General features: G+C 43.4%; 1 protein-coding gene across 3 annotated transcripts; it reads right to left on the bottom strand.

Moving 5' to 3' along the window:
• Positions 1-382: 382 nt before the first annotated feature.
• LOC310707330 (cytochrome P450 2J2-like) lies at positions 383-26,731 on the bottom strand. Of its 3 annotated transcripts, XM_083504401.1 has the most exons (9): positions 25,506-25,965; positions 22,299-22,461; positions 15,897-16,046; positions 15,547-15,707; positions 13,699-13,875; positions 7,576-7,717; positions 6,305-6,492; positions 5,684-5,825; positions 383-1,143 (listed from the first exon to the last, which is right to left on the bottom strand). In XM_083504401.1, the coding sequence occupies exons 1-9, from the start codon at positions 25,671-25,673 to the stop codon at positions 956-958; spliced, it is 1,479 nt and encodes a 492-aa protein (XP_083360527.1). In that variant the 5' UTR covers positions 25,674-25,965; the 3' UTR covers positions 383-955. The 3 variants fall into 3 exon arrangements, with proteins under 3 accessions (XP_083360527.1, XP_083360525.1, XP_083360526.1); XM_083504399.1 differs by lacking the exons at positions 383-1,143; positions 5,684-5,825; positions 6,305-6,492 and adding an exon at positions 26,459-26,731 and having other exon boundaries at positions 7,088-7,717; positions 25,506-25,649; XM_083504400.1 differs by lacking the exons at positions 383-1,143; positions 5,684-5,825; positions 6,305-6,492 and adding an exon at positions 26,459-26,731 and having other exon boundaries at positions 7,088-7,717; positions 15,568-15,707; positions 25,506-25,649.
• Between the last annotated feature and the right edge of the window lie 247 nt (positions 26,732-26,978).

Here is a 26,978-nt window from a genome sequence, read left to right as displayed (position 1 = left end):
TAATTCCACTTTCCATTTCATTCTTCTGTTTTGTTAGCTTTTGGGTGGTTGCTTCCGTACCCATCTCTGCTGTTTCTCCTTGTTAAAATGTTATACACACACACACATACACACACCAATTACTCAGTGTTCCTCCATCCCTCCATTATTCCTAAAGCCACAGTTATCTCAGTTTTCCACCATCTCCATTTACTCAAACTTCTGCCATTGAAGGAAAGGCTAGTGGAAGTCAGGGGAACGTCTGTTTCAAACTTCTCCCCCTTCCATTCCTTAACTGGGATAAAGGATGTGAAGCCTTCAAATATTGCATAGTGCCTCCACACAACCTATTTCACTCCTGATACCATGCATGGTCCGCGTTCCAGGTTCCGGGTTCAATGTAGTGATTTAGAAGAGATATTTTATTAACAAGCACACATGTACAGTATCCATTAAAGAAACTTGACATTCTTCAACTGGAGAAGCTGATAGCCTTGCTCTGAGGAGTCTACTCATCTTCAAGATACAATAACATAGCATGGGGGTGTTAGAAGGGGGCTGCAGAAGAGGGAGAGAGGAGGAGGTGTGGGAATGTGTGTGTAAGGGAGATTTGAGAAAAGGAAGGGGAGGGGGAGGAGAAAAGGGAGCAAGAGTAAGAATGGGGATGCAAAGGAAGTTGTCAAAAAGGAGGGAGTAAGGAGGCATTGGGAGAGGGATGAAGATGAAAGCAGGGGCATGAAAGGGCCTGAAGGAGGAGATGGGGTGAAGGGGAAAACAGATGCAAAGCAGAGCTGCAGAAGATAAGAGAGAATTGGCTTCAGAAATGGAGCTGCGAAGGTGAAAAGAGACCTCAGTAGTTGCATGGGATGAGATGGGAAGGGAAGGGGAAATGCTAGGGGGTTCATGTGTCAGGAGTGGCCAAGGGGTCACCAAGTGCAGGAAGCAGGGGTGCAGCCCCTAATATTTTCCTATTTTCTTATGTGCTGCAGCGGGGAACTGCACAGAGTTTATAAGGATGGGGATGTGCTGTAGTCCCTATTATAGCCTCTTGATTGAGCTCTTTGACTCCTTCTGGCAGCTGAAAACTGAATGCCCTCAGCAGGCTGGTCAGGAAGATGAATATTTCGATCTTTGCCATCTGCATTCCCAAACATATGCGAGACCCTGAGGAGGAGAGAAGAAGAAGGCAGTAAGTGAGCAATAATTTACTTTCCAATGTTCATTGCTTTGTAGCTATAAGCATTCTGCATAACACTTTGGCAAAATAGACATAGTTAGGATACGGAAAACATCAAGGCTGCTGTCAGTTTTCTAGCCTGATCAGTGCCAACCTTCCTTCCTTCTTGTTATATTTTATTCTGTAATTTGAAGTTCCCAATCTCATATCAAGGAAGATACATTCAGGAAGAGGATGGATTGAAGATGAAGGGTCCTGTGGGAGGGGCAGGGCAGAGAGCATCTCCCAGGGCTAGAAGCCAGTGTAAGAGGGTCTAGCTCCCCGTGAGAACTGGGAGGGCTAACTTTTCTGTGTGCAGAATAAGGGTGAAGATTTAATTTTGATAGAGGACCCTGTTAATTCCTTTATTTCTTTTCAATCTTTTCTTCCTTTCCTATTTTTCTTTCTATTTTCCCTTTTAGATTAGCATGGTTTTTATTGTGTCTCACGTAGAAAACTTTCAATAAAACTTGATTTTAAAAAATTAAAGGAAAACTTTGGTCAACTGCCCAAATCAGCAATGCAGAAAGGGATTAAGACCATGAGCAAACTGTCCTGCCAGATTTCTCTTTCTCGCAGCCCTGCACCACAGTGGGTACGGAGGGGAAAGGAGCACAGCACGTGTCCCTCAAACAGCACATTCGCTTTCCCACCTCAGCTGGAACGGACCATTGGGAATCTCAGGCATAGGGGATCCTGCTGCTGCTGCGAATGCTGCCACCAGTAGCAGGACGCTGCTTGCCTCCCTGGCTGCTTAAGAGTGCTTCTCTCCCCTTCCTCTTTCTCACTTTCTCACCCACCCCTCTGCCTTTCTCACTTCCTGGTTTTTGCGAGACTTCTGAAGAATGCATGCTCAAATATGCTCAAATCGCATGGCTGAATCGTTACCTTAGGGTAGCAGCCCGGCAGGGCAGGGCGTTCGCTCCAAGGGTGGATTGAGCGCTTGGATGGGGAACGAAAAGGGAAAAAAAGGGGGGGGGACAGGCGGGAGAGGAGAGAGTGCCTTGAGCATCAATTGTTAAGTTATTATGCTTCTGTGTGTGACTTCTGCGGACACGCACAAACGCGCCCTCGCGCAAACTGGCTAACATACAAATCAGCCCCGTAATCTCCTCTCTGAAATGAAACATTCCAAGCAGGGAGGCTCATCGGAAATCCAGTAGCCTTTCTGAGAAAGGGAAAGATTTTGTTTCCGACTGCAATCTATTTATATGGAATTGCACAGTGCAAACGGCAATGCTAGCTGTTTATGCTTTTCCTCATGCGATGTGAATAGAAATATTGTTTTGCAAGGTGGAATAGCCTTTGCACAGAGAAAGAGGGAGGGAGGAGTCCAACGCTTACAATTCGAGCTGAAAATAGGCTGGTAGTCAACTAAGCTTTACTCAGAGTAGACCCATTAAAATGAAGGACTATGACTAAGTGAGGTCCATTAATGTCAACAGTTGACCTTCTCTGAGCTGACTACTGTCCAGAGTTTCTTTCAGACGAATAGACTGTGATCCTGGGTCCTAGTATGGCTCCACTGAAGGAGGGAGAAACATAGACTCTGTTGATGTGCATGAGCTAATTTAATATGAAGCATTCACTGAAAGCAAAATCTCTTTTGAGAATAAAAGTCCTATATGTTTCCGAAAGGTCATGTTCATGCCTTAGAATCTAAGGTGGCCCCCAGATGTTGGTGGGTTCCAACTCTCATCAGACCCAGATAGCACAGCCAAAGGCAGGGATGATGGGTGTTGTAGTCCAACAGCATCTGAAGAGCCTACAAAAGCAAAGCAGGTCTGGTCTGATCAGATGTTTTCAAACTTGCTGAATACTCAGTGCCTATTGAACCAATGATATCTGTAGTCATTATTTAGCACTTGAATACTGTGAATCTAATCCACAAATATCCTTGCAATAATCAGGCCAGTCAAGCCCCAAGCCAGTATCCCAAGCATATCTGTGGAAATAGTTGAGCTCAGTTTCCTAAACCCTTGTCTGATACCATCCATCTACACATATTCTGGAAACAAAAGTTACTGAAACAATTTGTTGTTCCATACTGTCAGGGAACTGACATCGGAGCGAGAGGCGAAGGGGAGGCTCCCAGATGATGCTGGCGAAGGACCCAGCAGCAGGGGGAGAAACAGCTCAGTAGAGGGGGAAGCCAATCAGCGCAACACCAGGGATAAAGGGGGGCAGACGGGGGAATTGGAGAGAGGGCTCCAGGACTCTTCACTGGACATCAGTGAGGAGAGCCCAGGTCCCCCGCTACCCACGCCTTCCCTGTGCAGAAGACTCCCGCGCAGTGAGAGGAGGAGGAGACTGGGTGTCAAACAACTTTTATGTTGGAAGAGGTTCAAGAAACGCCCACTGACGGATTCTGCCAGTGACTGAGGCAGCCACGATGAGAAGGGGCTGTGCAGTCAGAAAGCTTTAACAAGGCAAATTAACCGAGAAAGGCACCAGTTTACGCACGAGTAACTCATACCTATTACACATACGTATATATCTCAATGAAAAAAACATGTTTATTAAAAGGTGACTATTTATTTTCTGTTTCTATTTCTTATTTTCTATTTCTTATTTTCTCCCAGACTTAGAAAGATTGTCCACCAACTGGGAAAGCCAACGTCTCTCAACTTTCAATTTCCCTGATTCTAAAATTGGATTTTTTGTTTGTTTTAGTGAATCCATCGCACTAATTTTCAAGATTAGTGAAGCACACAGCCAAGGACTCTGTAAGCTAAATGTGCTACATATATAGTAAATGTATAATAAACAGATAGCTGGAGGTTTGCAGAATTTGTAGCACTTTTAGTTGAGGTGGTCAAGTACCGTATATGCATTTGGAGAGTGCCCCTAAATTCCATACTGACAGACACTTCAGGTGATTTACACGAATTGCATACCTTAGTAGTACTTTGGTCTGCTTTGTTATGTGAAGTATCACAGACTGTCAGAAATTATCTAGGTAAATGTTTTATCTGTGTTAACAACAGTTCTTTTCTTTTGAAGAGTTGGAAGTATGTCTACAATAGTGTTGTGCAGTTTATTTTTAACTTAGGCATTTTGCAAGCTCTCTGTTAGAGTTGCTTTTTAGCCTAACATTTTTGTCACACCTCTTATAGTATGAACTAGCATCAAAAACCGACTTTGATGAAATTATTACTGAGTCTTCTTCGATTAAAGCTAGAAAAATAAAGTTCTAACCACATGAGACTTCATTGAGGCGATTCCTACTTGAAGCCAGAGTTGAATAAGAACTTGTAACGTGACTTGTGAATAATGTTAATAGTTTTCTTATTTATATCAACCAAATAACACAGATACTGTGAAAGCAATGATGTTTTAGATCATATAGTATTATAATATAAAGTTATCATTGTGAAATAAATCAGTATGATATTTTTCTACATTTTATTTAGGCCTATCTGTATACTGTTTTACCACTTAATTACATTAAAAAAACTGTCAACTGCCATCTAAATGCCATTGGCTTTCCTGAAACCTTTTATTAAGAAATAATAAATTAAAAATTGTATTTTCTGGGAAAGAATTCAATACAAGGTGAAGTGTGTGAGGAATTGAATGGCACAGGGTGGGGTGGGGTGGAGGAGAGGCAGAAAGAAGAGCTAATTTGTCCGTGGCTAGGGAGCGCACTGATCACTGCAGATGGTGACAGCAGCCACAAAATTAAAAGACGCCTGTTTCTTGGGAGAAAAGCAATGACAAACCTAGACAGCATCTTAAAAAGTAGAGACATCACCTTGCCAACAAAGGTCTGTATAGTAAAAGCTATGGTTTTCCCAGTAGTGATGTATAGAAGTGAGAGCTGGACCATGAAGAAGGCTGATCGCTGAAGAATTGATGCTTTTGAATTCTGGTGCTGGAGGAGACTCTTGAGAGTCCCATGGACTGCAAGAAGATCAAAACTATCCATTCTTAAGGAAATCAGCCCTGAGTGCTCACTGGAAGGACAGATTGTGAAGCTGAGGCTCCAATACTTTGGCCACCTCATGAGAAGAGAAGACTCCCTGGAAAAGACCCTGATGTTGGGAAAGATGGAGGGCACAAGGAGAAGGGGATGACAGAGGACGAGATGGTTGGACAGTGTTCTCGAAGCTACCAGCATGAGTTTGACCAAACTGCGGGAGGCAGTGGAAAAGAGAAGTGCCAGGCGTGCTCTGGTCCATGGGGTCACGAAGAGTCAGACACGACTAAACGACTAAACAACAACAACAAGGGAGCGCAATCTGGACAGTTCTGTCAGGGGCGCAAGATCACCTAGCTATGGCTCTGGTCCCAAGCCACCAACCTAGAGATCCCCTTAACTTCCCACGGCCTTGCCCCATTCTGCTGACCAGCACTGCCACTCCAGCCAGAAAGATGCTCCTTCTGCTCTGGCCCACTCCCTCATGTGTTGCGGCTCATGTCATTTCCTGGAAGCAGACCAGTAAGCACATCTACAGATCACAACATAGCTTGGTCTTCTGCGTTTACCTGCACCAAATGGCAGATATTCTTCTCTGTTCACGAATTGTCCATCCTTGTCCAAAAAATGATTTGGGTTGAACTCTGCAGGTGTCTCCCATCGTGTTGGATCAAGAAGAACAGAGCGTAGATCGGGAACAATAATAGTCCCCTGCAAATAAGAAACAAGTGACTTGGAATGCATTCAGATCAATACTTTTTTTTAATTGTCCCACACTATCCCAAGACTAATCATTGCAGAGACTGATCTGAATTATTATTATTATTATTATTATTATTATTATTATTATTATTATTATTATTATGGTGGGTGGCTTTGTAGTCATCACTGTAAAAACTTTCTGTACAGGCAGGAACACAAGAGGACTTTCCCCCACCTCTTTTAAAATGAAAGCTCACAAGCAGGCTGAGACTTCTGGCCACTACATGCTCCTCCCCTGCCACAATTGCCCCATGGAATGGCACTTGCTGATGGTGAAACATGTCTGCAGATGGAGCTCCTGCTCTTGCCCTTCAGATTTTTGACTAGTCAGGAAGTTCCTGTACGGCTGGCTGCATCTCTCAATATGAAACCTTCTGCTGCTCTTTGCTCTTGGGCTACAGGAGTGCAGCTGTATCACACTTTTATACCTTGGGAATGAGAAAACCACGCAGCTTGAAATCCTTTGTACATTGCCTAGGGAACCCCAAAAAATTGGCAAATTTAAAGCGCTGCATCTCATGAATCACAGCATTGGTGTAGGGCAGTTTCTTCTTATCTTGATAGCAGATTGAGTGAGCAGAACCTATGACATCTTCTATTTCCTTGTGCATTTTATCTGAAGAGAATGATGGAAACAGGTTTATTGTGAATACTGCATTTTATTTCAGTTGGACATTTATTTCCCTTGAACATATTCCATAAATCTCTGTGAATGAGTCACAGGTTCTTGCATTCAAAGCCCACCTCGTCCTCCAAAGAGTTTAAGTCAGTCTATATGGTTCTTCCCCACTCTAGATCCCAGGTAAGAAAAGGTTGAAAGAGAAGCTCATCTCAGTAGTTTCTGGTTGCCAGAACTGTCTGGATTTGCTGAAGGGCTGGGATCAAAGACTGTCATATATTCATCCTCCACCCCCAGCCCTCAATATTTCCTGTTTACTTACACTGGCATGCTTTCGAACTGCTACGTTGGCAGAAGCTGGGACAGAGCAACAGGAGCTCACCTGTCTTATGGATTCGAACTGCCAACCTTCTACTCAGCAATCCCTAGAGGCTCAGTGCTTTAGACCACAGTGCCACCCGCATCCCTCATGTAATGGAGCATGGAGAGGCAGCAATGAGGCTCAGTCACTTATCTCACAGCAGGGGCATTCTTGTACATTTGCTGCATAAAGAAACTGCTAGCAGTTTTGCAAAAGAAAACAGGTACAGGTTGTGGTATGGTATCAAACTGGAGGGGGGAATGTGTTGATTCCTGCATTGCAGGGGGTTGTATTAGAAGACCCCTGGGGTCCCTTCCAACCCTACTATTGTAGGCTTCCTTATGACAAATGACAGAGCATTGCCATGAAACTCATCTCCAACTATAAAATTCCTAGAGACATTTTATTCTGTTACTTGACTATCCTGCTCATTCAGTGAATTTAGGGCAAGGCCCATGGTTTCCCCCCCAGTCCTAGCTTTCTGGGCATTTTACTTTTTTCCATCTGTTAATTATAGGTTCTAGAAACTATGAAGGAAAATGTTGGTGGGAAAAATATCTTTCCAGACATGAAAGTCAAAAACATTTAGCTTATTTCAATATCGTTTACCTTCCATAATTTACATGATAAACTCACTTTTAACTCTTTCCGATATGAAACCTTTAAAGAACTATGCTCCACCCTACTGGTCAAGAGAAGCCCTGGCTCTCCTCTCTCACCTTGGATAGCTGGATGACTTGCCAGAAGGAGAAGTGCCCATTGCAGAGAACTCCTAGTTGTGTCCGACCCTCCTACAAAGAGGTCAAAAATGCACTGGGCCAAGTTTTCTTCATCATAGGTGGACTCTGGGTCATTCCTGCTCTGGTGTTGAAAATGGGGAAAGTGACATGTCATTTACATGCATTACATTCTGTCCTTCAGCACTTTATCTTCCTTCCCCCACTTATTACCATACCACCCACACATGCTTCATGAGAGGTGGGGTATCCTCTTATAGTGCCTAAGGTGAAATGGGAAGCTTCTGCCACCACCACCACCCCTTACTCTTGCTGCCCTCACTCGCTGGATCATCACCTTTTCGTGGTGAGTGGGCTTGCAAATTCCTATGACCCTTGCGAGTGAAGCCATTGGGAATCTCGTACTCCCAGCAGAGTCACCCAAGGCGGTAAGGTCAAAGGGGAGGAGCTAGACAAAGAATGATCCAAGAAGTCATCAACGGCAGAACAGGCGGGTGATAACAAGCGGTATGTTACAACGGCTCTAAATGTGGACGAAGGCTGCAGCAGATAAGAATTTACCTGTCGCCATGACAACTCATGCCATCAGAACAGAGCCTTACTGTGAAGACTGTTCATTGGTCACTGTGCACTGATCTACAGACATAAAAAAAGTTCACGTACAAGCGTCTTCCAAAAAACCCATCCCAAACCCAAACACCCAAAGTTCCATGGTGATCAGCATATGGTAACAGGGGCAGGATTGTGAAATGTGGAAGCCCTTAGTCATGAAACAGCACATGGGTGGTGGATACAGATTCAGTCATTCTGACTCAAGGAACAAGGCAGTTGAGCAGCTCGGCAGCTGTATCCATGACTGAGCAGCCCTTTTTAGGATCTACTCTGCTCACTCCAAAAAGGGGGAGGGGCTAGAAAAGGTGCCCTAACCATAGTCTGCCTCTCTTTTTCCCTGACTGGACTACCACGCCCAGTGGGGTCACCACCCAGCGGTGGTAAAAGACAATTGAACTTTGGAACACATGGAATATATGGACAGATATAACACAGATAATGAGCATCCTGAACACAGAACTGCCATCATTGCAAGAGAGATGTGACGTTTTAACATCAATATTGCAGTGCTTCAAGAGACTCAAAGAGCAGGCAAGGGACAACTGAAGGAAGAAAAAGGAGGCTACACATTCTTCTGGAAAGGTCTATCGGAAGAAGAAGGTCAAATACATGAGGTCGGCTTCGCTATCAAAAACAATATTGTAAACCTCCTGTCAGAAGTCCCTACCAGACTTCTGGTAAACTCACCAAAAGCCAACAGGCTACTATTACCAACACACTCATTCGACAGAAAAATAAATTTAAAACTTCATGGAGGCATCCTCAGTCAAACCACTGGCACCTCTTAGACTATGTTATTGTCTGTGCTAAAGATTTCTGTGATGTGCTCCTTACCAGAGCTATGACGAGTGCCGACAAATGTTCGACAGATCACCGACTAATACGTTCCACGATGGCTATCAAGATTATACCTCAACACAGGCTTCAAGGAAGGAAACCAAGGTGCAAAATGAACACTCAAGCCCTTCAAGATGCCATTAACCGGGATTTCTGTAAATATCTTATATATTTTATCCTTGGCCTTTTGCCCCCCCCCCCAATAAACTTAGAAATTTCTTTCTGCCATTTTTTAAAACATTCATCTTTCACAATTACTGGGACTGATTAGAAGAGGAATAGCATTTTAGGCAGCACAGTCATTTTAACCGCCACTCTTTTTCCTAACAGTGAGAGATATTTCTAAATTTATTTTTATCTCAAGCCAAATTTTTTTTCATAATTGTCTTTGTATAAGTTTATATTTCTTGATGATAGCCATATCCCTAAATATTAAATATTTAACCTTTTTATGGACTTCTATCCATAGAAGTCCATAAAATGTTTTGCTCCAATTCCATTTTTTCTTCTTCCTTCAAGTTTTTAACTGGTAGTTTTGTTTTATTCCTGTTTAATTTAAATCCTGCCACTTCCCCAAATTTCTGAATCTGCTTCCAAACAACTCTTAAGGACCATCTGCTTTCAGAATTCCCTGATAACATCGAGGAACACTGGACCAAGCTAAAAACATTCATTATTGCAACCTGTGAACAAACTATCGGATAGCAAACCAAGAAACACGAGGACTGGTTTGATGAGAAAGACAGTGAGATTGAACGCATGATTGACAAGAAAAGGAAAGCCTTTCAGATCTGACAAAGAGACAGAAACTGTGCCACTAAGAAAGAAACCTATGCCAATGCTAAGGCTGAGGTTCAAAGAAGAACCAGAGAGCTAAAAAACACCCGGTGGATTAAAAAAAGGCTCAAGAGATCCAGTGCTTAGCTGACACTCATGATGCACAGAATTTCTTTAAAGCCACAAAGACCATGTATGGGCCAATAAATCATGGCATATGCCCCCTATGCTCAGCAGACAGTACCACACTTCTAAAAGATAAAGAAGCTACTGCACTGCACTGCACTGGAAAGAACATTACCAACATCTCCTTAACCGCAACTCCCCCATAGCTGCTGAGGTCCTCTCACAAATTCTGCAAAAACAAGTTAGAGATGAGCTTGCAGTATCTCCTAATCTGGAAGAGTTGTGTACAGGCATTAACCAAATGAAAAACAACAAAGCCAGTGGACCTGACAGAATACCTGCTGAAGTCTTCAAAGTGGGTGGAATTGAACTTACACATCAACTTCACAAGCTCATCGAAACAATCTGGGAGAGAGAAGAAATCCCAGCAGACTTTGTTGTTGTTGTTGTTTAGTCGTTTAGTCGTGTCCGACTCTTCGTGACCCCATGGACCAGAGCACGCCAGGCACTTCTGTCCTCCACTGCCTTCCGCAGTTTGATCAAACTCATGCTGGTAGCTTCAAGAACACCATCCAACCATCTCATCCTCTGTCGTCCCCTTCTCCTTGTGCCCTCCATCTTTCCCAACATCAGGGTCTTTTCCAGGGAGTCTTCTCTTCTCATGAGGTGGCCAAAGTATTGGAGCCTCAGCTTCACGATCTGTCCTTCCAGTGAGCACTCAGGGCTGATTTCCTTAAGAATGGATACGTTTGATCTTCTTGCAGTCCATGGGACTCTCAAGAGTCTCCTCCAGCACCATTATTCAAAAGCATCAATTCTTCGGCGATCAGCCTTCTTTATGGTCCAGCTCTCACTTCCATACAACACTACTGGGAAAACCATAGCTTTTACTATACAGACCTTTGTTGGCAAGGTGATGTCTCTGCTTTTTAAGATGCTGTCTAGGTTTCTCATTGCTTTTCTCCCAAGAAGCAGGCGTCTTTTAATTTCGTGGCTGCTGTCACCATCTGCAGTGATCATGGAGCCCAAGAAAGTAAAATCTCTTACTGCCTCCATTTCTTCCCCTTCTATTTGCCAGGAGGTGATGGGACCAGTGGCCATGATCTTCGTTTTTTTGATGTTGAGGATCAGACCATATTTTGCGCTCTCCTCTTTCACCCTCAATTAAAGGTTCTTTAATTCCTCCTCACTTTCTGCCATCAAGGTTGTGTCATCTGCATATCTGAGGTTGTTGATATTTCTTCCGGCGATCTTAATTCCGACTTGGGATTCATCTAGCCCAGCCTTTTGCATGATGAATTCTGCATATAAGTTAAATAAGCAGGGAGACAATATACAGCCTTGCCGTACTCCTTTCCCAATTTTGAACCAATCAGTTGTTCCATATCCAGTTCTAACTGTAGCTTCTTGTCCCACATAGAGATTTCTCAGGAGACAGATGAGGTGATCAGGCACTGCCATTTCTTTAAGAACTTGCCATAGTTTGCTGTGGTTGACACAGTCAAAGGCTTTTGCATAGTCAATGAAGCAGAAGTAGATGTCTTTCTGGAACTCTCTATCTTTCTCCATAATCCAGCGCATGTTTGCAATTTGGTCTCTGGTTCCTCTGCCTCTTCGAAATCCAGCTTCGAAATCCAGCAGACTTTAGGGATGCCAAAATTATCAATCTCTTTTTAAAAGGTGACAGAATTGAGGCCTGATTTGGACTACCTTTACCTGTTCACAAGTATTCTGTGCATCCTAATAACACCAAAAACAGTTAGTAACAAGTAACAAGTAATGTTACCATAAGTATGTCTGGTAATAAAAACTGTTTCCTCGCATAAGGGTCATGCCTTAGTTTTTCACCACATAATTGTCACAACTCCCTTTTTTGAAAAGAATAATTGGCATAAAAATGTGAGAATTATGTGGTGAAATATGGCACTTCCCACTAAACATATTTAACCATTCTTTTTTCACCATAATAAGCATTGTTCAAAGAGGGAAAGATGAAAATATATTTTGTCCTTTCTAGTATATGAAGATGGATGAGACAGGGATTTGAAGTCATAATTAACTTAAGAATATTTTGTTTTGGATTTTCTGTTTTCTCAGTCCACATTTGAATGTCAGATAAACATCAATCCAAAAAATGCTCCAAAGCAAGACCCCATAATACACTTAAGTTTCCACTCCTTTACGCTCACATTTCCTAGACATTTCTATATTTGCTTATGGATGGATGTCAACCTACTTGAGCAACTAAATTGACTATGAGAAATATTTGGAGGAAACTCAATGCGATTTTCAACTGAGATTCAGAAAAAAAGATACAGTGATACCTTGGTTTTCAAACAGCTTAGTTCCCGAACAACTTGGAACTTGAATGCTGCAAACCTGGAAGTCAATGTTTCAGTTTACGAACTTTGCTTCGGAAGCTGAATGTGCTCCTGAGCTTCCATTTTCACTGTTGCGCTGCTAATTTGTGCCCCCCCCCATTGTAATCAAAGCCTTCCATTTCTGATTGATGTGTCCTGAGGTGATATTTGGAGCTTATATTTGGTGCTTTTGTTTTTGCTAATTTTTTTTACCTTTTTGTTTTTGTGGCTTTTTCATTTCTGTGACTGTAGCTTTATTCTTCATTTTATGATTGATTGATTGATTGATTGATTGATTGTGTGACTACGGAAATGGATAAAAACCCACCATCCAAACAATGACTATCATCAGTGCAGGTAAGAAAGAATTTTAATTTTAATTTTTATCATCCACAATACTGTTTTATTTATTTTATAGAACAGGACAGTGATTACTGCTTTCATTTTATGGATCAATGGCCTCATTAGATAGAAAAACTCACGTTAAATTGCTGTTTTAGGGGTTGTTTATAAACGTCTGGAATGGATTAATTCATTTTCCATTACTTTCTATGGGAAAGCATGCCTCAGTTTTGGAACACTTTGATTTTGGAGCAGACTTCTGCAATGGATTAAGTTTGAGAACCACGGTACCACTGTACTGGTTTCCAGGCAATAATAATAATAATAATAATAATAATAATAATAATAATATTTTTTTATTTATATCCCGCCCTCCCCAGCCGAAGCCGGGCTAAGGGCGGCTAACAACAATCAAATAATCCCACATTCTAAAAACATTCCATTATAAAATTAATTAAAATCAAATTGATGGCAACCGTTAAGCAAAATTCTGTGCAGATTGCCAGAGGAGGGAGTCAGGCTGCTCCCTGACCAAAAGCCTAGTGGAACAGCTCTGTCTTGCAGGCCCTGCAGAAAGATGTCAGGTCCCGCAGGGATTAGCAAGGGATTAGTATTCACATATAACAGGGAATATAATGATTCCTTGAATGAGCTGCCTACAGTTTTGAAGCAGATACTCATTCGCATTCACATTTGTACATGAAAATATCTATCCTTTCCTAGCTATTTTAGTAGATGCCTATGGAAGGATGTCAACTCACTTTAGCAATTAAAATGACTATGAGGGAATGGGGGGGCAGAGAGAGATATTGGTGTCCTGGCAAGAGATTAGTATTCACTTATATTCATTTTTTATTTTTTTATTAAAGATTTCAACATAACAATTAATCAAAAATATATCATCCTCAATCCCCCCCCCTATTTTCCCCTCCCCAAAAAGAAAGACTTCCCTCAGCTCCTCTCTCTGTTTTTTCAGGATTAGTATTCACTCAAAACATGGAATATAATGATTCCTTGGATGAGCAGCATTTGCTTTCAAGCAGATACTTACTTTCTCCATCTGAAGTAGATAGAAATCAATGAGATCCTGTGGCTCATACAGGGACTGATTCTCCTTATGCTTCTCTATCTCCTCCTTTGCAAATGAACGCACCATCTCCACGCAGGAGAAAGCCTTCTTGTGGGGCCCTGGGAGATGTTTCATGAGCCATGGGAGCATTTCATAAAGCTAAAGGGAAAATAGCAGAAATGCTGCCATTACCATGAGGAAGCTTGTTCAAACCATTTGTGCTTTGGAATTGCACTTATAAAACATGATCTGCATTATTCTTCAGGGCTAGCATATTAGTTTGAGTTACAGATAGGTAGCCGTGTTGGTCTGCCATAGTCAAAATAAAAAAATTCCTTCCAGTAGCACCTTAAAGACCAACTAAGTTAGTTCTTGGTATGAGCTTTCGTGTGCAAGCACACTTCTTCAGATACACTGAAACAGAAGTTGCCAGACCCTTCTATATAGTGAGAAGGTGGGGAGGGGTATTACTCAGAAGGGTGGTGGGAATGGGAGATTGGCAGATAGCTGAGATGAGCCTGTTGACGACTCTTAACGACTGTAATAGGTCTTACAGGAAAAGGCAAGGGGTGAGAAGGTGAGAAATGGCTTAGTCATGTATAATGAGATAAGAATCCAATGTCTCTGTTCAGACCAGGTCTCTCCATGGTTTTAAGTTTTGAATTGCAACTCATTACCAAACTTAAAACCATGGAGAGACCTTCTCACCCCTTGCCTTTTCCTGTAAGACCTATTACAGTCGTTAAGAGTCGTCAACAGGCTCATCTCAGCTATCTGCCAATCTCCCATTCCCACCACCCTTCTGAGTAATACCCCTCCCCACCTTCTCACTATATAGAAGGGTCTGGCAACTTCTGTTTCAGTGTATCTGAAGAAGTGTGCTTGCACACGAAAGCTCATACCAAGAACTAACTTAGTTGGTCTTTAAGGTGCTACTGGAAGGAATTTTTTTATTTTGATATTAGTTTGAGTCTCATTAAGAAGAAGGAAGGTGTCTATAGCTTCTCTGGAATCCCACAATGATTGGATTCTGTGAATTATCCCTAGATGAAAATGTGAAAGAAAAGTATGGCTCAAAATATTTTTCCAGCTGCCCGGCATAATTTCAAAACTGGGCACTATCTCAGGACCTCTCCTGGAACAAGTTAGTGCCCGTTTGTGGTACTTGGAGGTGGGTGAAGAATAGGGATGGGGGGAAATTCAAGTACGGTAAGTTTCATGAGTACTTTTTTTTTGTTACAGATTAGGAATGGATGTAGAAATGTGGAGAACTGAACTTAAATTTGACGAAAGGGTTTAGCAGAAGCGGGCTGCTTTCCTCAGCAATAGCGATAGTGCTTGAGTTGCTGGTCTCTCTTTCATTAAAAAAAAATTCCAGCCAAGTGGTGGCTGCAGGGGCCTCACCATGGATGCCATCATGATTGCCACTGCTAGGTGGGTATAGAGTAGACACATTTAGTTTTTCATGATGGCAACAAAACGATGTAATTCCCTTCTTGAGAAGATTATTTTGTTCACCTCTGTTCCCTTTGGTGGGCTCTAGATGACCTGTTCTGAAGGTCATTTTTCCATTTTTGTCCCATCTACCCTCTACAGTGTCTCCTGTGGTGGACAAAGTCTTCTTTTGTTGCTGTTTTATGGGGGGGTTGTGCATGTTTTTTATCTCAATGATAATCATGAGCAATGGATCAGGCTGTGAGATAGTAAGTGGTCCTTATCTCAGATCAATTTAAACCCGATCTCACTTCTCCAACCCTCTATCAGAATACTGATTTGTGGTATTAAGGCCTTTGGGAGACCTGTTTGGCAAGAATGGAAATGACTACTCACAGCATAACCAAAGCTACATACAAATTGTAGGATAAATTCTATGGCTTCTATCAGCTTCTGGAGCCTTTCATCTTCAAGAGCAAACCGGTGCCCAAAAGCCACAGCACTTATCATGTTGGAGACTGAAGTAGCGATGGGCAAGGAGGGGTCAAGTGGTTGTCCTGCAAAATAAAAATATACTAATGTTAGCTCAGCTGGTCCAGTTCATACTGAGAGTGGGGTTTCATGGTGGCCAAGAGAAACTGCTGTGATCTCCATTAGGAACCAAGAAAAGCATATCACATCACTTTCTAAAATGGACAAATATATCTCCATATGCGAGCTCAGCACCATCACTTAGCATCACATACCCTTTGAACGTGCAAAAACCTCCACGAGCTGATGGGCCTCCTCTGCTACTTGGTGCTCCATGCCTTTCTTTTCCCGCCACAGCTTCCGCAGAGTAACTACAACAAAGCGTCTCTGTTGCCTCCAGGTGTGACCATTTGATAATCCAATACCTATGGAAAATCAGTGAGTAATAACAACAATCATACCTTGGGTTAAAGTCGCTTCGGGTTAAATCTTAAATCTTTTCAGGTTGCCTCCCATGGCGACTTGGAAGTAACAGAACAGGTTACTTCAGGGTTTTGCCGCTCACACATGTGCAGACGCTCAGAATGACGTCACATGCATCCGCACTTTACAGTATCAGCAAAAAGTGAGATTTCTCGACAGCTCTACCATTTTGATTTTTTCAGAGAAAACTGGTATCTGATACAGTGTGATGTCGACAAGTTTAGATTTTTCCATGGAAGGCCGTCACGATCAAATTTCACTTCTCATTGGGAGACAAATGGATGGCAGGTGTTGTAGAAGGATAAAGGACTTAACTTGCTTCTGGCCACCCTGACCTGGGGGGGTCAGTTTCTCAGCCAGAGCAACAGACCACACCAGAGCATATCATGAGTCTACTGAAAGCCCTGCTGTACAGTGTCAACATTTAGCTTTTTGTAAGCAAGCATTTATCAGCAAAATAGATCCTTTGATTCACCAATTATTCCTAGCAAAGCTGAGAAGGGAGTTGGGTTTATCTATGTAAACAGTGGTGATATACAACAAGTAATTAACTATGGATTATTTTTTAATATTGTATATGACTACAGTGCAGAGATTCCTGTTTAAATAGAAATGAAGGATTTGTTTTTTTAAAAAAAAACCATGGAGGAATGGTTGGAATTTTGGGGGAGATAAAGTCACCGTACTGAAATGGAGGAAGACTATTGGGTGCACACTTGAAGGTGATAGCTGGCTGGTGAAAGACCCTGTGTGAGAGGCAGAGAAGGACAGATCTACCAGGATGGGAGACTGGGGGAAGAAAGGGAAGCACCCAGGTGAGAGCTGGGAGGGTCCACTCCCTTCTGTGTGAGACAAGATATAATAATAATAATAATAATAATAATAATAATAATAATAATAATAACAACAACAACAACAATAACAATAACAACAACAACAACAACAACAATAATAATAATAATAATTTTTATTTATATCCCGCCCTCCCCAGCCAAAGCCGGGCTCAGGGCGGCTAACAACAATAAAACAGTACAACAGTACAACACAACACAACACAACACAACACAACAACACAACACAACACAACACAACACTCTAAAATCATTCATTATAAAATTAATTCAAAGCAAACCACTGGCAACCATTGGGCCAGAGCTCCACGAAGATTGCCGAAGGAGGGAGTCAGGCTGTGCCCTGGCCAAAGGCCTGCTGGAACAGCTCTATCTTGCAAGCCCTGCAGAAAGATGTCAAGTCCCGCAGGGCCCTAGTCTCTTGTGACAGAGCGGAGCCACAGCCGAAAAAGCCCTGGCTCTAGTTGAGGCCAGCCTAACCTATCTGTGGCCTGAGAACTTCAAGATGTTTTTATTTGAAGACCGCAAGTTTCTCTGTGGGACATACCAGGAGAGGCGGTCCCGTAGGTACGAGGGTCCTAGGCCGTATTGGGCTTTAAAGGTTAAAACCAGCACCTTAAACCTAATCCTGTACTCCACCGGGAGCCAGTGCAGCTGGTATAGCACCAGGTGAATGTGATCTCGCAGCAAGGACCCCGTAAGGAGTCTCGCTGCAGCATTCTGCACCCGCTGGAGTTTCTGGGTCAGTCTCAAGGGCAGCCCCATGTAGAGCGAGTTACAATAATCCAGTCTGGAGGTGACCGTCGTGTGGATCACATTGGCTAGGTCAGGGCGAAAGAGGTAAGGAGCCAACTGCTTGGCTTGGCGGAGATGGAAAAATGCCGCCTTTGTTATAGCTGCAATCTGCACCTCCATGGAAAGGGAGGTGTCGAAGATTACACCCAAACTCTTAACCTACGGTGCTGGCACTAATTGCACCCCCGGAAGAGATGGGAGTTGCCCCCCAATCCCATATCGTTCCGTCCCAGCCACAGGATCTCTGTCTTCAAAGGATTTAGCTTCAACTGGCTCCCATGTAACCATCCAGCCACAGCTTCCAAACATCTGGTCAGTGTGTCTGGGGCCAAGTCAGGATGGCACTGACAGAGTTGGGTGTCATCAGCACACTGATGGCAACCCAGCCCAAAACTCTGGACAAGCTGGGCAAGGGGGCGCATAAAGATGTTGAAAAGCATCAGGGAGAGTATCGCACCCTGAGGTACTCCACACACGAAGGAGTGGCGTGATGACAATTCCCCCCCAAGCACCACCCTCTGCCCCCGACCAGAGAGAAACGAGTGCAGCCATTGAAGGACTGTGCCCTGGATCCCCATGTCGGCAAAGCGGTGGTCCAGGAGTTCGTGATCAACCATGTCGAAAGCTGCTGACAGATCTAGAAGAATCAACAGCCCTGACCTGCCGCGATCCAGCTGTCTACGAAGATCATCTGTTAGGGCAACCAGAGCCGTCTCGGTCGCATGACCAGTGCGGAAGCCGGACTGGAATGGATCCAGAGCCAATGTTTCATCCAGAAACCCACCAAGCTGTTCAGCAACCCCTCTCTCAATCACCTTACCCAGGAACGGAAGATTCGAAACCGGGCAGTAATTGGTTAGATATAAGGGAATCTAATTATGTTTTCTTTAAGAGCGGGCGCACCACTGCCTCCTTCAGTTCCCCTGGGAATGTCCCGGAGCCAAGGGACAAATTGACGATATCCCCTAGGAGGGCCCGCAGCTCATCTGGACACGCTCTAATCAGCCAAGACGGGCACGGGTCAAGAGGACAGGTGGTGGGCTTTCCAGCTCAGAGGAGTCTGTCCACATCGGCTGGGGATATCCGGTCGAAGTGGTCCAATACTGGACCCGAGGACAGTCGAGGGGCCTCCAGTTCCTTTATTGTATCCAAATTGGCAGGGAGGCCATGGCGGAGCAACAAGACCTTCTCCGCAAAAAAGCTCGCAAATGCCTCACAGCTGTGTGTCAAATTGTTATTTAGATTTGGCTGTCCCTCAAGGGACGTTAAAGACCTAATTATACTAAATAATTGTGCCGGGTGAGAGCTAGCGGATGCAATGGAGGCTGAGAAGTAAGACTTCTTAGCAGCCTTCACTGGCATCTCATAGGTTTTCATAAAAGCCCTATAAGATGTTCTTGAGGCTCCATCACGGGCACCCCGCCATAGTCACTCTAGCCGTCTAAGGTCCCTTTTCATTTTCTGGAGCCCCTCGGTAAACCAGGAAGCTCGGTTTCTGCGGGGTCGCAGAGGGCGCTTAGGTGTGATCTCATAGAATCATAGAATCATAGAGTTGGAATAGACCACAAGGGCCATCAAGTCCAACCATCAGAGCACTCCTGACATATGGTTGTCAAGCCTCTGCTTAAAGACCTCCAAAGAAGGAGACTCCAGCACACTCCTTGGCAGCAAATTCCACTGTCGAACAGCTCTTACTGTCAGAAAGTTCTTCCTAATGTTTAGGTGGAATCTTCTTTCTTGTAGTTTGGATCCATTGCTCCGTGTCCGCTTCTCTGGAGCAGCAGAAAACAACCTTTCTCCCTCCTCTATATGACATCCTTTTATATATTTGAACATGGCTATCATATCACCCCTTAACCTCCTCTTCTCCAGGCTAAACATGCCCAGCTCCCTTAGCTGTTCCTCATAAGGCATCGTTCTCATCGATCTCATAGATCTCATCGATCTCATCGATGGCTGGCAAGAGCTGGATATTCCAGCCCTCAAGAAGCTCAATCAATGAGTCGCCAGGGGGAGCAAGGTTCCGCAAGGCTTGGCGGAATCTATCAAGGTCCATCAGCCTCTGCGGGCAAGCCCAAATCAGCTCGCCACCTAAGCAGGGTGGGGGTGGAAGTCAATCCTGGCTTTCAGAGCTTAGTGATCAGACCATGGCACCTTCATTGAAGGAGACATGATCACATCTATACCTACGCCAAAGATCAAATCCAGCGTGTGGCCTGCTTGATGTGTGGGGCCCGAAACAAACTGGGAGAGCCCTAGTGTCGCCATGGAAGACACCAGGTCCAGAGCCTGTGAGGAGGGAGTGGTATCAGCATGGATGTTGAAGTCCCCCCAATACCAATAGGTTAGGGAACCCCAATGTCCAGCCGGCCTGTCAGTAGGCCTGACAGGGTGGCTGCTGGTGCGCTAGGTGGCCGGTACACCAGACAGACAGCCAAGATCTCCTCGGAGCCTCACACTAGGCCAACACATTCAATGCCGGGGATCGATGGCAATGGTAGAGCCCTGAAAGGACAATCTTCCCGGATTAATAATGCCACCCCTCCCCCCACCCCCGGCCCACAGTCTGTGACTGGTGGAGGATGGAGAAACCCAGGGGCGCCATCTCTCGTAAGGTAATTGTTTCCCCTTTGTGCACCCAGGTCTCTGTCACACAAGCCAGGTCGACCCCCTGCGAGGTAAAGAAATCTCGCAGGGTGGTGGTTTTGTTGCCTATAGACCTGGCATAGCACAGCACCAGTGACGGAGGTGAGTAATCATTGCTCACCCTACCCTCGTCCCTCGGGATGAGGCGCAGTTTGGAAGGGGTACGAGCATATCCATATCTCGATCCCCTTCGCCTATAAGATCTACCTTTGAGACAGGGCTTGGCATTTCTTTCTCTCTTTTACTTTTTTGTTTGTTTGTTTAGTTAGTGTTGCTGAAAAGTTTCAATAAAAAAGTATGGAAAACCAAATAAACCCAATTCAGCCAATTTTTCGACACTGTTTTTAAGGATATAATGTGTGGTGTCAACCAGTTACTACTTCTACTGGTCCAACTAGACAGGTTTGGGATTTTTACTGAGGGTGAATTCTGCACCATATTCTTGACAAGATGTAATGCATCAATGGTGGATATATTCTGCTTTGTTAATTCTTCTGCAACGGTGCCTGAACACTACTGCATTATTTCTGTCTGGGGAAACTATACTGCAACGAAAGTGGGACAAAAATAAGTTTGTGCATTTGTAGTTTTCAGCAGAAAGTTAAAGGATGTGACAGAATGGAAATGAAACTGTATGATCACCTCAAAATCTTTGCAGGCATAAATAGTATTGACAATGGAGTTGGATATAACCACCTTGAAAGTATTATGAGCACAAATCATGATGAATGTGCAATTAAAAAATGTTTTCTGGAGGAGCACTTAGCACCAGTAATAAACTGTGGAGTTAGTGATGGGAATTATTGGGCAGGCCAGCCCCACAGTAACTCACATTGTGTCTTTCAGAGTGAATGTCCCTGTTCTTTGGAACTGCATTCAGAATATGACTCTGTACTTTCCCCCAAAAAAGGAAGACATTTTTTCCCCAACAAGCTTTCCCAGTCATGTACAAAGGTCACTTCAATAGGTGTATACCTTTTATTGTTTTAACCCATATTTAGTTGTTGTTGATTTTTGTACTGTTTTAAAACCTTTTATAATAAATAATAATAATACAATATAAAACGTGAATAACAATAAATTCAGAATTCAAAAATCAATTTAGGGGGGAAATCCAGCCAATAAACATTAGATGATCACCAGGGCTAGCTGGCTAAATTAGTCCCATTTGGGCCAGAGAGGAGACCAGGGGAGACTTAGCTGTGGGATCCCACAGTGGGTAATCTTCATAAAAAGGGGAGGGGAGGAGAGGAAGTGGAATAAAAGATCAGGCTAAGTTCAAATTGAAAGCCAGGCAGAATAGCTCTGTCTTACAGGCCCTGCGGAAGGAAGACAAATCCTGCAGGGCCCTGGTCTCATGGGACAGAGCATTCCACCAGGTCAGAGCCATCACTGAGAAGGCCCTGGCCCTGGTGGAGGATAATCTGACTTACTTAGGGCAAGGGACCTCTAAACTATGATTATTCATAGTTTAAACTGTTTTTATATCTCTGTAAGGTGCCTTGAGACATACATGCAAGAAGCAATTCATAATGCATAATGATGATAGTAACTATGTGATTGCAAAGTTCACATGTTATATTTGCCACATGAGTCCATGCCCAAAACACGTTGGAAGAGCTTGTTGAGAGAAGCAGTGTATTGTGTTTCTTAGAGATGTCATAATCAAATCTTCACACGTGCTGAAGCCAGGTTTTCATGCACCCAAATGAACGTGTCATTTGATAGCATGAGGACTAGCTACTCTGAATGACCTCAGCCCCTAGGTGTTGGCTCCTAGGTAATGCATTTCCCGTTGTGTGCAGCAGTAATAGAGAACCTTTGTTCTGTTTTTCTGGACAGCCCTTTAAATGTTTCATCTTCAGAAAATACCAGTAGAAATTCTTATTCTTCACTACTTACCCTTCCCTTTTATCAGACTCCTAAGTAAAGGAGTCTCTGGTCGTTCATCTAATTCTTCAGAGTGGTCAATGAGCGCTTCTTTCACTGCTTGGAATCCAGACAGTACTACAATGGGTAGGTGTCCTAACCATATGGTGTAAATATTTCCATGTTGCTTTCCCAGCTACCATTTGGGTCAAAAGAGAAGAGAGGAATGATGTGTTCAAAAAATGCAGTTGGATATTTCAACTTAATACGAGAACGTCATCCTCCCTCACCTCTGCAGTTTCTCACTATGTGCAGTTCTCTTGCGATCATCTTTTTCCCTCCTTCTCCTCCTCCCCTTCCTTCCTTCCTTCCTTCCTTCCTCCCTCCCTCCCAGAATTCCAACCCATTTGTTTTACTCCCTCCTAGCCATGTTGCCTCTGCCTAGGATCAGAGCAGCAGAGACACTTCATAGTAACCAGCCCTCCTGCAACAGACAAGAAGATGCACAAGTCATTCCCAGAAAATGATCTTGCCACAATCTTTGTGTGTGCAGGGATGTGGAACCTGTAGCCCACCAGATGCTTTTGAACTAGAACTCCCACACTCCCTGACTATTGGCCATGGTGGTTGGGGCAGATGGGCATTGTAGTCCAAAACATCTGGAGGGTACCAGGTTGGCATAAGCTAGGCTAGAGTCCTGGATCAGCTTTCAGACCGACAGTGGGTCACAGCAGGAGCATCACCACCATGCAAATATATAGCAAGGAATTAAGATGATACATGTCTGGGCTAGAGAATATTACCAATTCCAATGTTTTAAAAATTAATATGCTCATATCTGATGGTTGAATAATATTGTATTTTTTGAAGAGTTTTTGCTGAAAAAAGGCTCAAATTGTATTTAAGAAACAAACAGATAAAATAAATTATGGTCTGACAAATAGTAAATGCTTGCGGAGGAGGCAATGGAAAGGTGTCTGTTCTGTTTGTCTCTTGTCTTCTCTAGTTACACGTGAGCTGCTGCTGAGAAAGGCTGATGTGCTCCTGCTTCATTGCCAATCGAACTTGTTGCCCTTCCGTCTGTTGGAAGGGGAGAAGTACACAGCATTCTAGGCCAGGGATGTCCAACACGTAGATCATGATCTACTAGAAGATCGCGGTGTGTCTGTGGTAGATCTTGGGGGCCCCCCGAACCCTCCTGAGAGCTCAAGAACTTTGGCCCCCTAAAAAAGCTCAACAAATTTGGTAGATCACCGCCAGTTTTTTTATAGAGGGAGTAGATCTCAGTCTCCTGAAAAGTGGACATACCCCTGTTCTAGGCCATGTCGCAAAATGCAATAGAACAAAAGGAAGACAAGATCAAGAACATACTGTAATAAGCTGTTTTATTAATTCAGCTTCTTGTGTTACACAATGTGTTTTGGAGATGAGTGCCCTTCAACCAGCAGCTATGAACGACACACATTAAAACTAGTATAAAGGGGCAAGATTCTGATTAATACTGAAAAGCACAAAACCATACAAAGTAGGATAATGGCAGCATGGGTAGCTATGTGAAATCAGGGGGAAACACAAGGCAACATAAAATGTTGTTGTATTTTCAATTTGTAAGTGGTAGCAAGACTTCCTTTCCAACTGCCATCAGTTTCACAGCTTTCTAAATGACTCTCTGAAGCTGATTTCACAGCACTGCCCTTGTAATCTTGGAGATAGTATTACCTGGAGATTAGCACTTACTGTAGGCTTGCCATACATAGGGAAAATTCCTGACGTGTCCTAACAGGAATTGGCAATATGTCAGGGAACACCCAGATGTAACCTCAAGGTAAGATTACTTGCAATGTGTTATACATAGGGCTGCCTCTGAAGACAGTGCAGAAACTTCAGCTAGTGCAGAATTCAGCGGCCAGGTTGCTCACTGGAACAAGAGCAGATTACATCGCTCCTGGTCCGGCTGCACCAGCTAGAAATTAGTTTCTGGACCCAATTCAAAGTGCTGGTTTTGACCTAGAAAGCCTTAAATGGCTCAGAACCACAATACCTCAAGGACCGCCTCTTTCGATATTATCTTACCCAGACCTGAAATCATCTTCTGAGGCCCTTCCTTGTGTTCCTCCTCCATAAGAGGTCCAGAGGGTGGCAACACAAGAATGGACCTGCTCTGCAGTGACTCCCCGTCTGTGGAATGCTCTCGCCAGGGAAGTTCACCTGGCAAAACCTTCCTTTTAAACTAGGTTTGATTGACATCCTATGCCCTTTTAAAATCTGGGTTTTTTCTGTGGGGGCGTATTATTGGGTGGATAATAATAATAATAATAATAATAATAATAATAATAATAATGTTCCAATTGACAAAACAATTGGAATATAGAAATTTTCCATATAGAAAGTTACATTTGTTACTCAACAATTATACAGTGGTACCTCAGGTTACAGACGCTTCAGGTTACAGACTCTGCTAACCTAGAAATAGTACCTCGGGCTAAGAACTTTGCTTCAGGATGAGAACAGAAATCATGCTCTGGCGGCGAGGCAGCAGCAGGAGGCCCCATTAGCTAAAGTGGTGCTCCAGGTTAAGAACAGTTTCAGGTTAAGAATGGACCTCCGGAACGAATTAAGTACTTAACCCGAGGTACCACTATATTCCAATTCAACAAAACAAGTGATTTCCCACTCACCCAAAATCAATGTTTATAACTCGAATTACATACAATTGCATTTTAAAGTTCCATCTTATCTAATTTCATCCTCTCCAACATGTTTCTTAATATATTCTGCTGTTTTCTTACACTTCAAACCCCACTGTGGTCTTTACATATGGGAAATAACATTTTTATATAGACCGGAAAGGTTTTCCAATCTTCTTTAAAAGATTCTAAATTAGTATCTTTTATCAATTTTTGCCCTCTCTGCATATTCCAAGATTTTCATAAAGCATTCTTCCTTTGAGGGTGTTCTCTCCTCCTTCCTCAGTTTAACAGCATACAATAAATATTTTTGATCTGTAGTTTTTAATGCATATTTTCAACTTTTATATGGTTTTGTGCTTTTCAATATTAATAATAATACTATTTACATTATCACTATTTTTTCTATTGCTTACAGCTTCTGACAACGGAGGCTTATGGCATTTACCATTTTAACCCATGCCATCGTTGAAGCTGAAATATCACAATTGTTGGGGGAAATAGATAAAAGAATTGCTGGCATCAGACTGAGTTATTACAAAGCAATAAGTACCTGAATGAGAGTATTTTCATCAATCTTCAATCCAAACCTCCATATGGCTCCAATGAGAGGAAGCTGGAGAGGACCTGGAGGATAATGCCTGTGTGACCAGAGCTGTTTCAGGTAGTGCAGAATCAGAAGAGCCACCAGCAGAGCAATCAGAAGTGCCCGTATCTCCATCCTTCTCTTGCTGTCTCTTTCTCCTTAATTCTTTCTAGGTTGCCTGGTCAGGTTCAACTCTCTTTCTCTAAGGAGTTTTTGCTTTCATCAAAGTCATCAGCAGTATTGTCTGTTTTTATATGCTCAGTTATTAAAAACAAATAGGCCAAAAGGGGTGCGACACCATTTGTAAGTAGCCTTGGAATGTGATACAATCAAACACTAATCAAATCAAATGCTATAATCCTTTTGATATGTGTCACGCAGATGTGACGAAGTGTGCTTTATATCAGGCACATTGAACTCCCAAGTGACTGTGATCTACTTCCAGTACCCCGAGAGTCATCTGATATTTAATATGGGTATCTTTCCCTCTTATGTAATTGATACTCCTCGTAACCTGTGCCTTGGGAAGGTACCAATCTAATGTAGGCGTCAAAGCTAATTGTCAGCCCGTGGCATAACATGCTGGCTATGTCCTGCCCCCATGAGCAGTCAAGCCACTGCATTTTTTGCCAGACGCTGCTTCAAGGGCAGCCCCAAATGCAGCACATTGTGTAATCCAGCCTAGAGATAACCAGCACATGGATGACAGTAGTTAGGCTATCCTGATCCAGAAACTACTTTTGCTGTCTTACTAGCCAAAGCTGCCTTGCTGGCTGAAGCTGGTAGAAGGCATTAAGGTCACTGGGCCTCTAGCAGCCAAGATTTATCCAGGAGCACCGCTAGTCTATGAACCTGTTCTCTTAGGTGGAGTTCAACCCCATCCATAGCAGTAAACTGAACAATTATCTAGAATCCACCCACCATACCTCCATTTTACCAGGATACAGACTCACTTTATTGGCCCTCATCCAGCCCACCACCTCATCCAGCCAATGCAGGCACCAGTCTCCAAAAGTCATCTGGTATTTAATATGGGTATCTTTCCCTCTTATGGAATTGCCACTTCTTTTAACCTGTGCCTTGGCAAGGTACCAATCTGATGTAGGCGTCAAGACCTTCAGCAGAAAGAACTCAGAGTTCAAGCTCTTCATCCAGCAATGAGGGCCAGGATAGTAAATGCATTACAACAGGCAACAAACTGCTATCTGCAGTTGAATCTTGTTAGTTGCAATCCATCAGGGTGCCAACTTGAATAAAATATCAAGAAGGGGGCAAGTGAGCCCCACCTCACAAAATCAATTACATGATGTGGCTCACGCCCACCATTAGAATGGCAATTGCCATGAACTTTGGCGGAGCCAGGCCCCTTCACATATTTTAGAGGGGCACTGAAGGGACCTCAGCCCCTAGTGGTACGCTCCTAGGTAACCCATTCCTGTT

The sequence above is a fragment of the Podarcis liolepis genome (genome assembly GCF_965112155.1).
Source record: "Podarcis liolepis genome assembly, chromosome: 5".
In the NCBI taxonomy this organism is placed as follows: Eukaryota; Metazoa; Chordata; class Lepidosauria; order Squamata; family Lacertidae; genus Podarcis; species Podarcis liolepis.
The sequence above is the reverse complement of the archived record's forward strand: the minus strand, read 5'-3'. Positions and strand labels throughout refer to the sequence as shown.

What these genes read in the sequence shown, in the direction of transcription:
- LOC310707330 (XM_083504401.1), bottom strand. Translation starts at nt 25,673, where the DNA reads ATGGAGATACGGGCACTTCTGATTGCTCTGCTGGTGGCTCTTCTGATT. An exon ending in GTGGTTTTCTCATTCCCAAG is followed by an intron (nt 5,826 to 6,304) that starts GTATAAAAGTGT and finishes TCTTATTTGCAG; the next exon opens with GGGACTATTATTGTTCCCGA. An exon ending in ATATCTGCCATTTGGTGCAG is followed by an intron (nt 1,144 to 5,683) that starts GTAAACGCAGAA and finishes TCTCCTCCTCAG; the next exon opens with GGTCTCGCATATGTTTGGGA.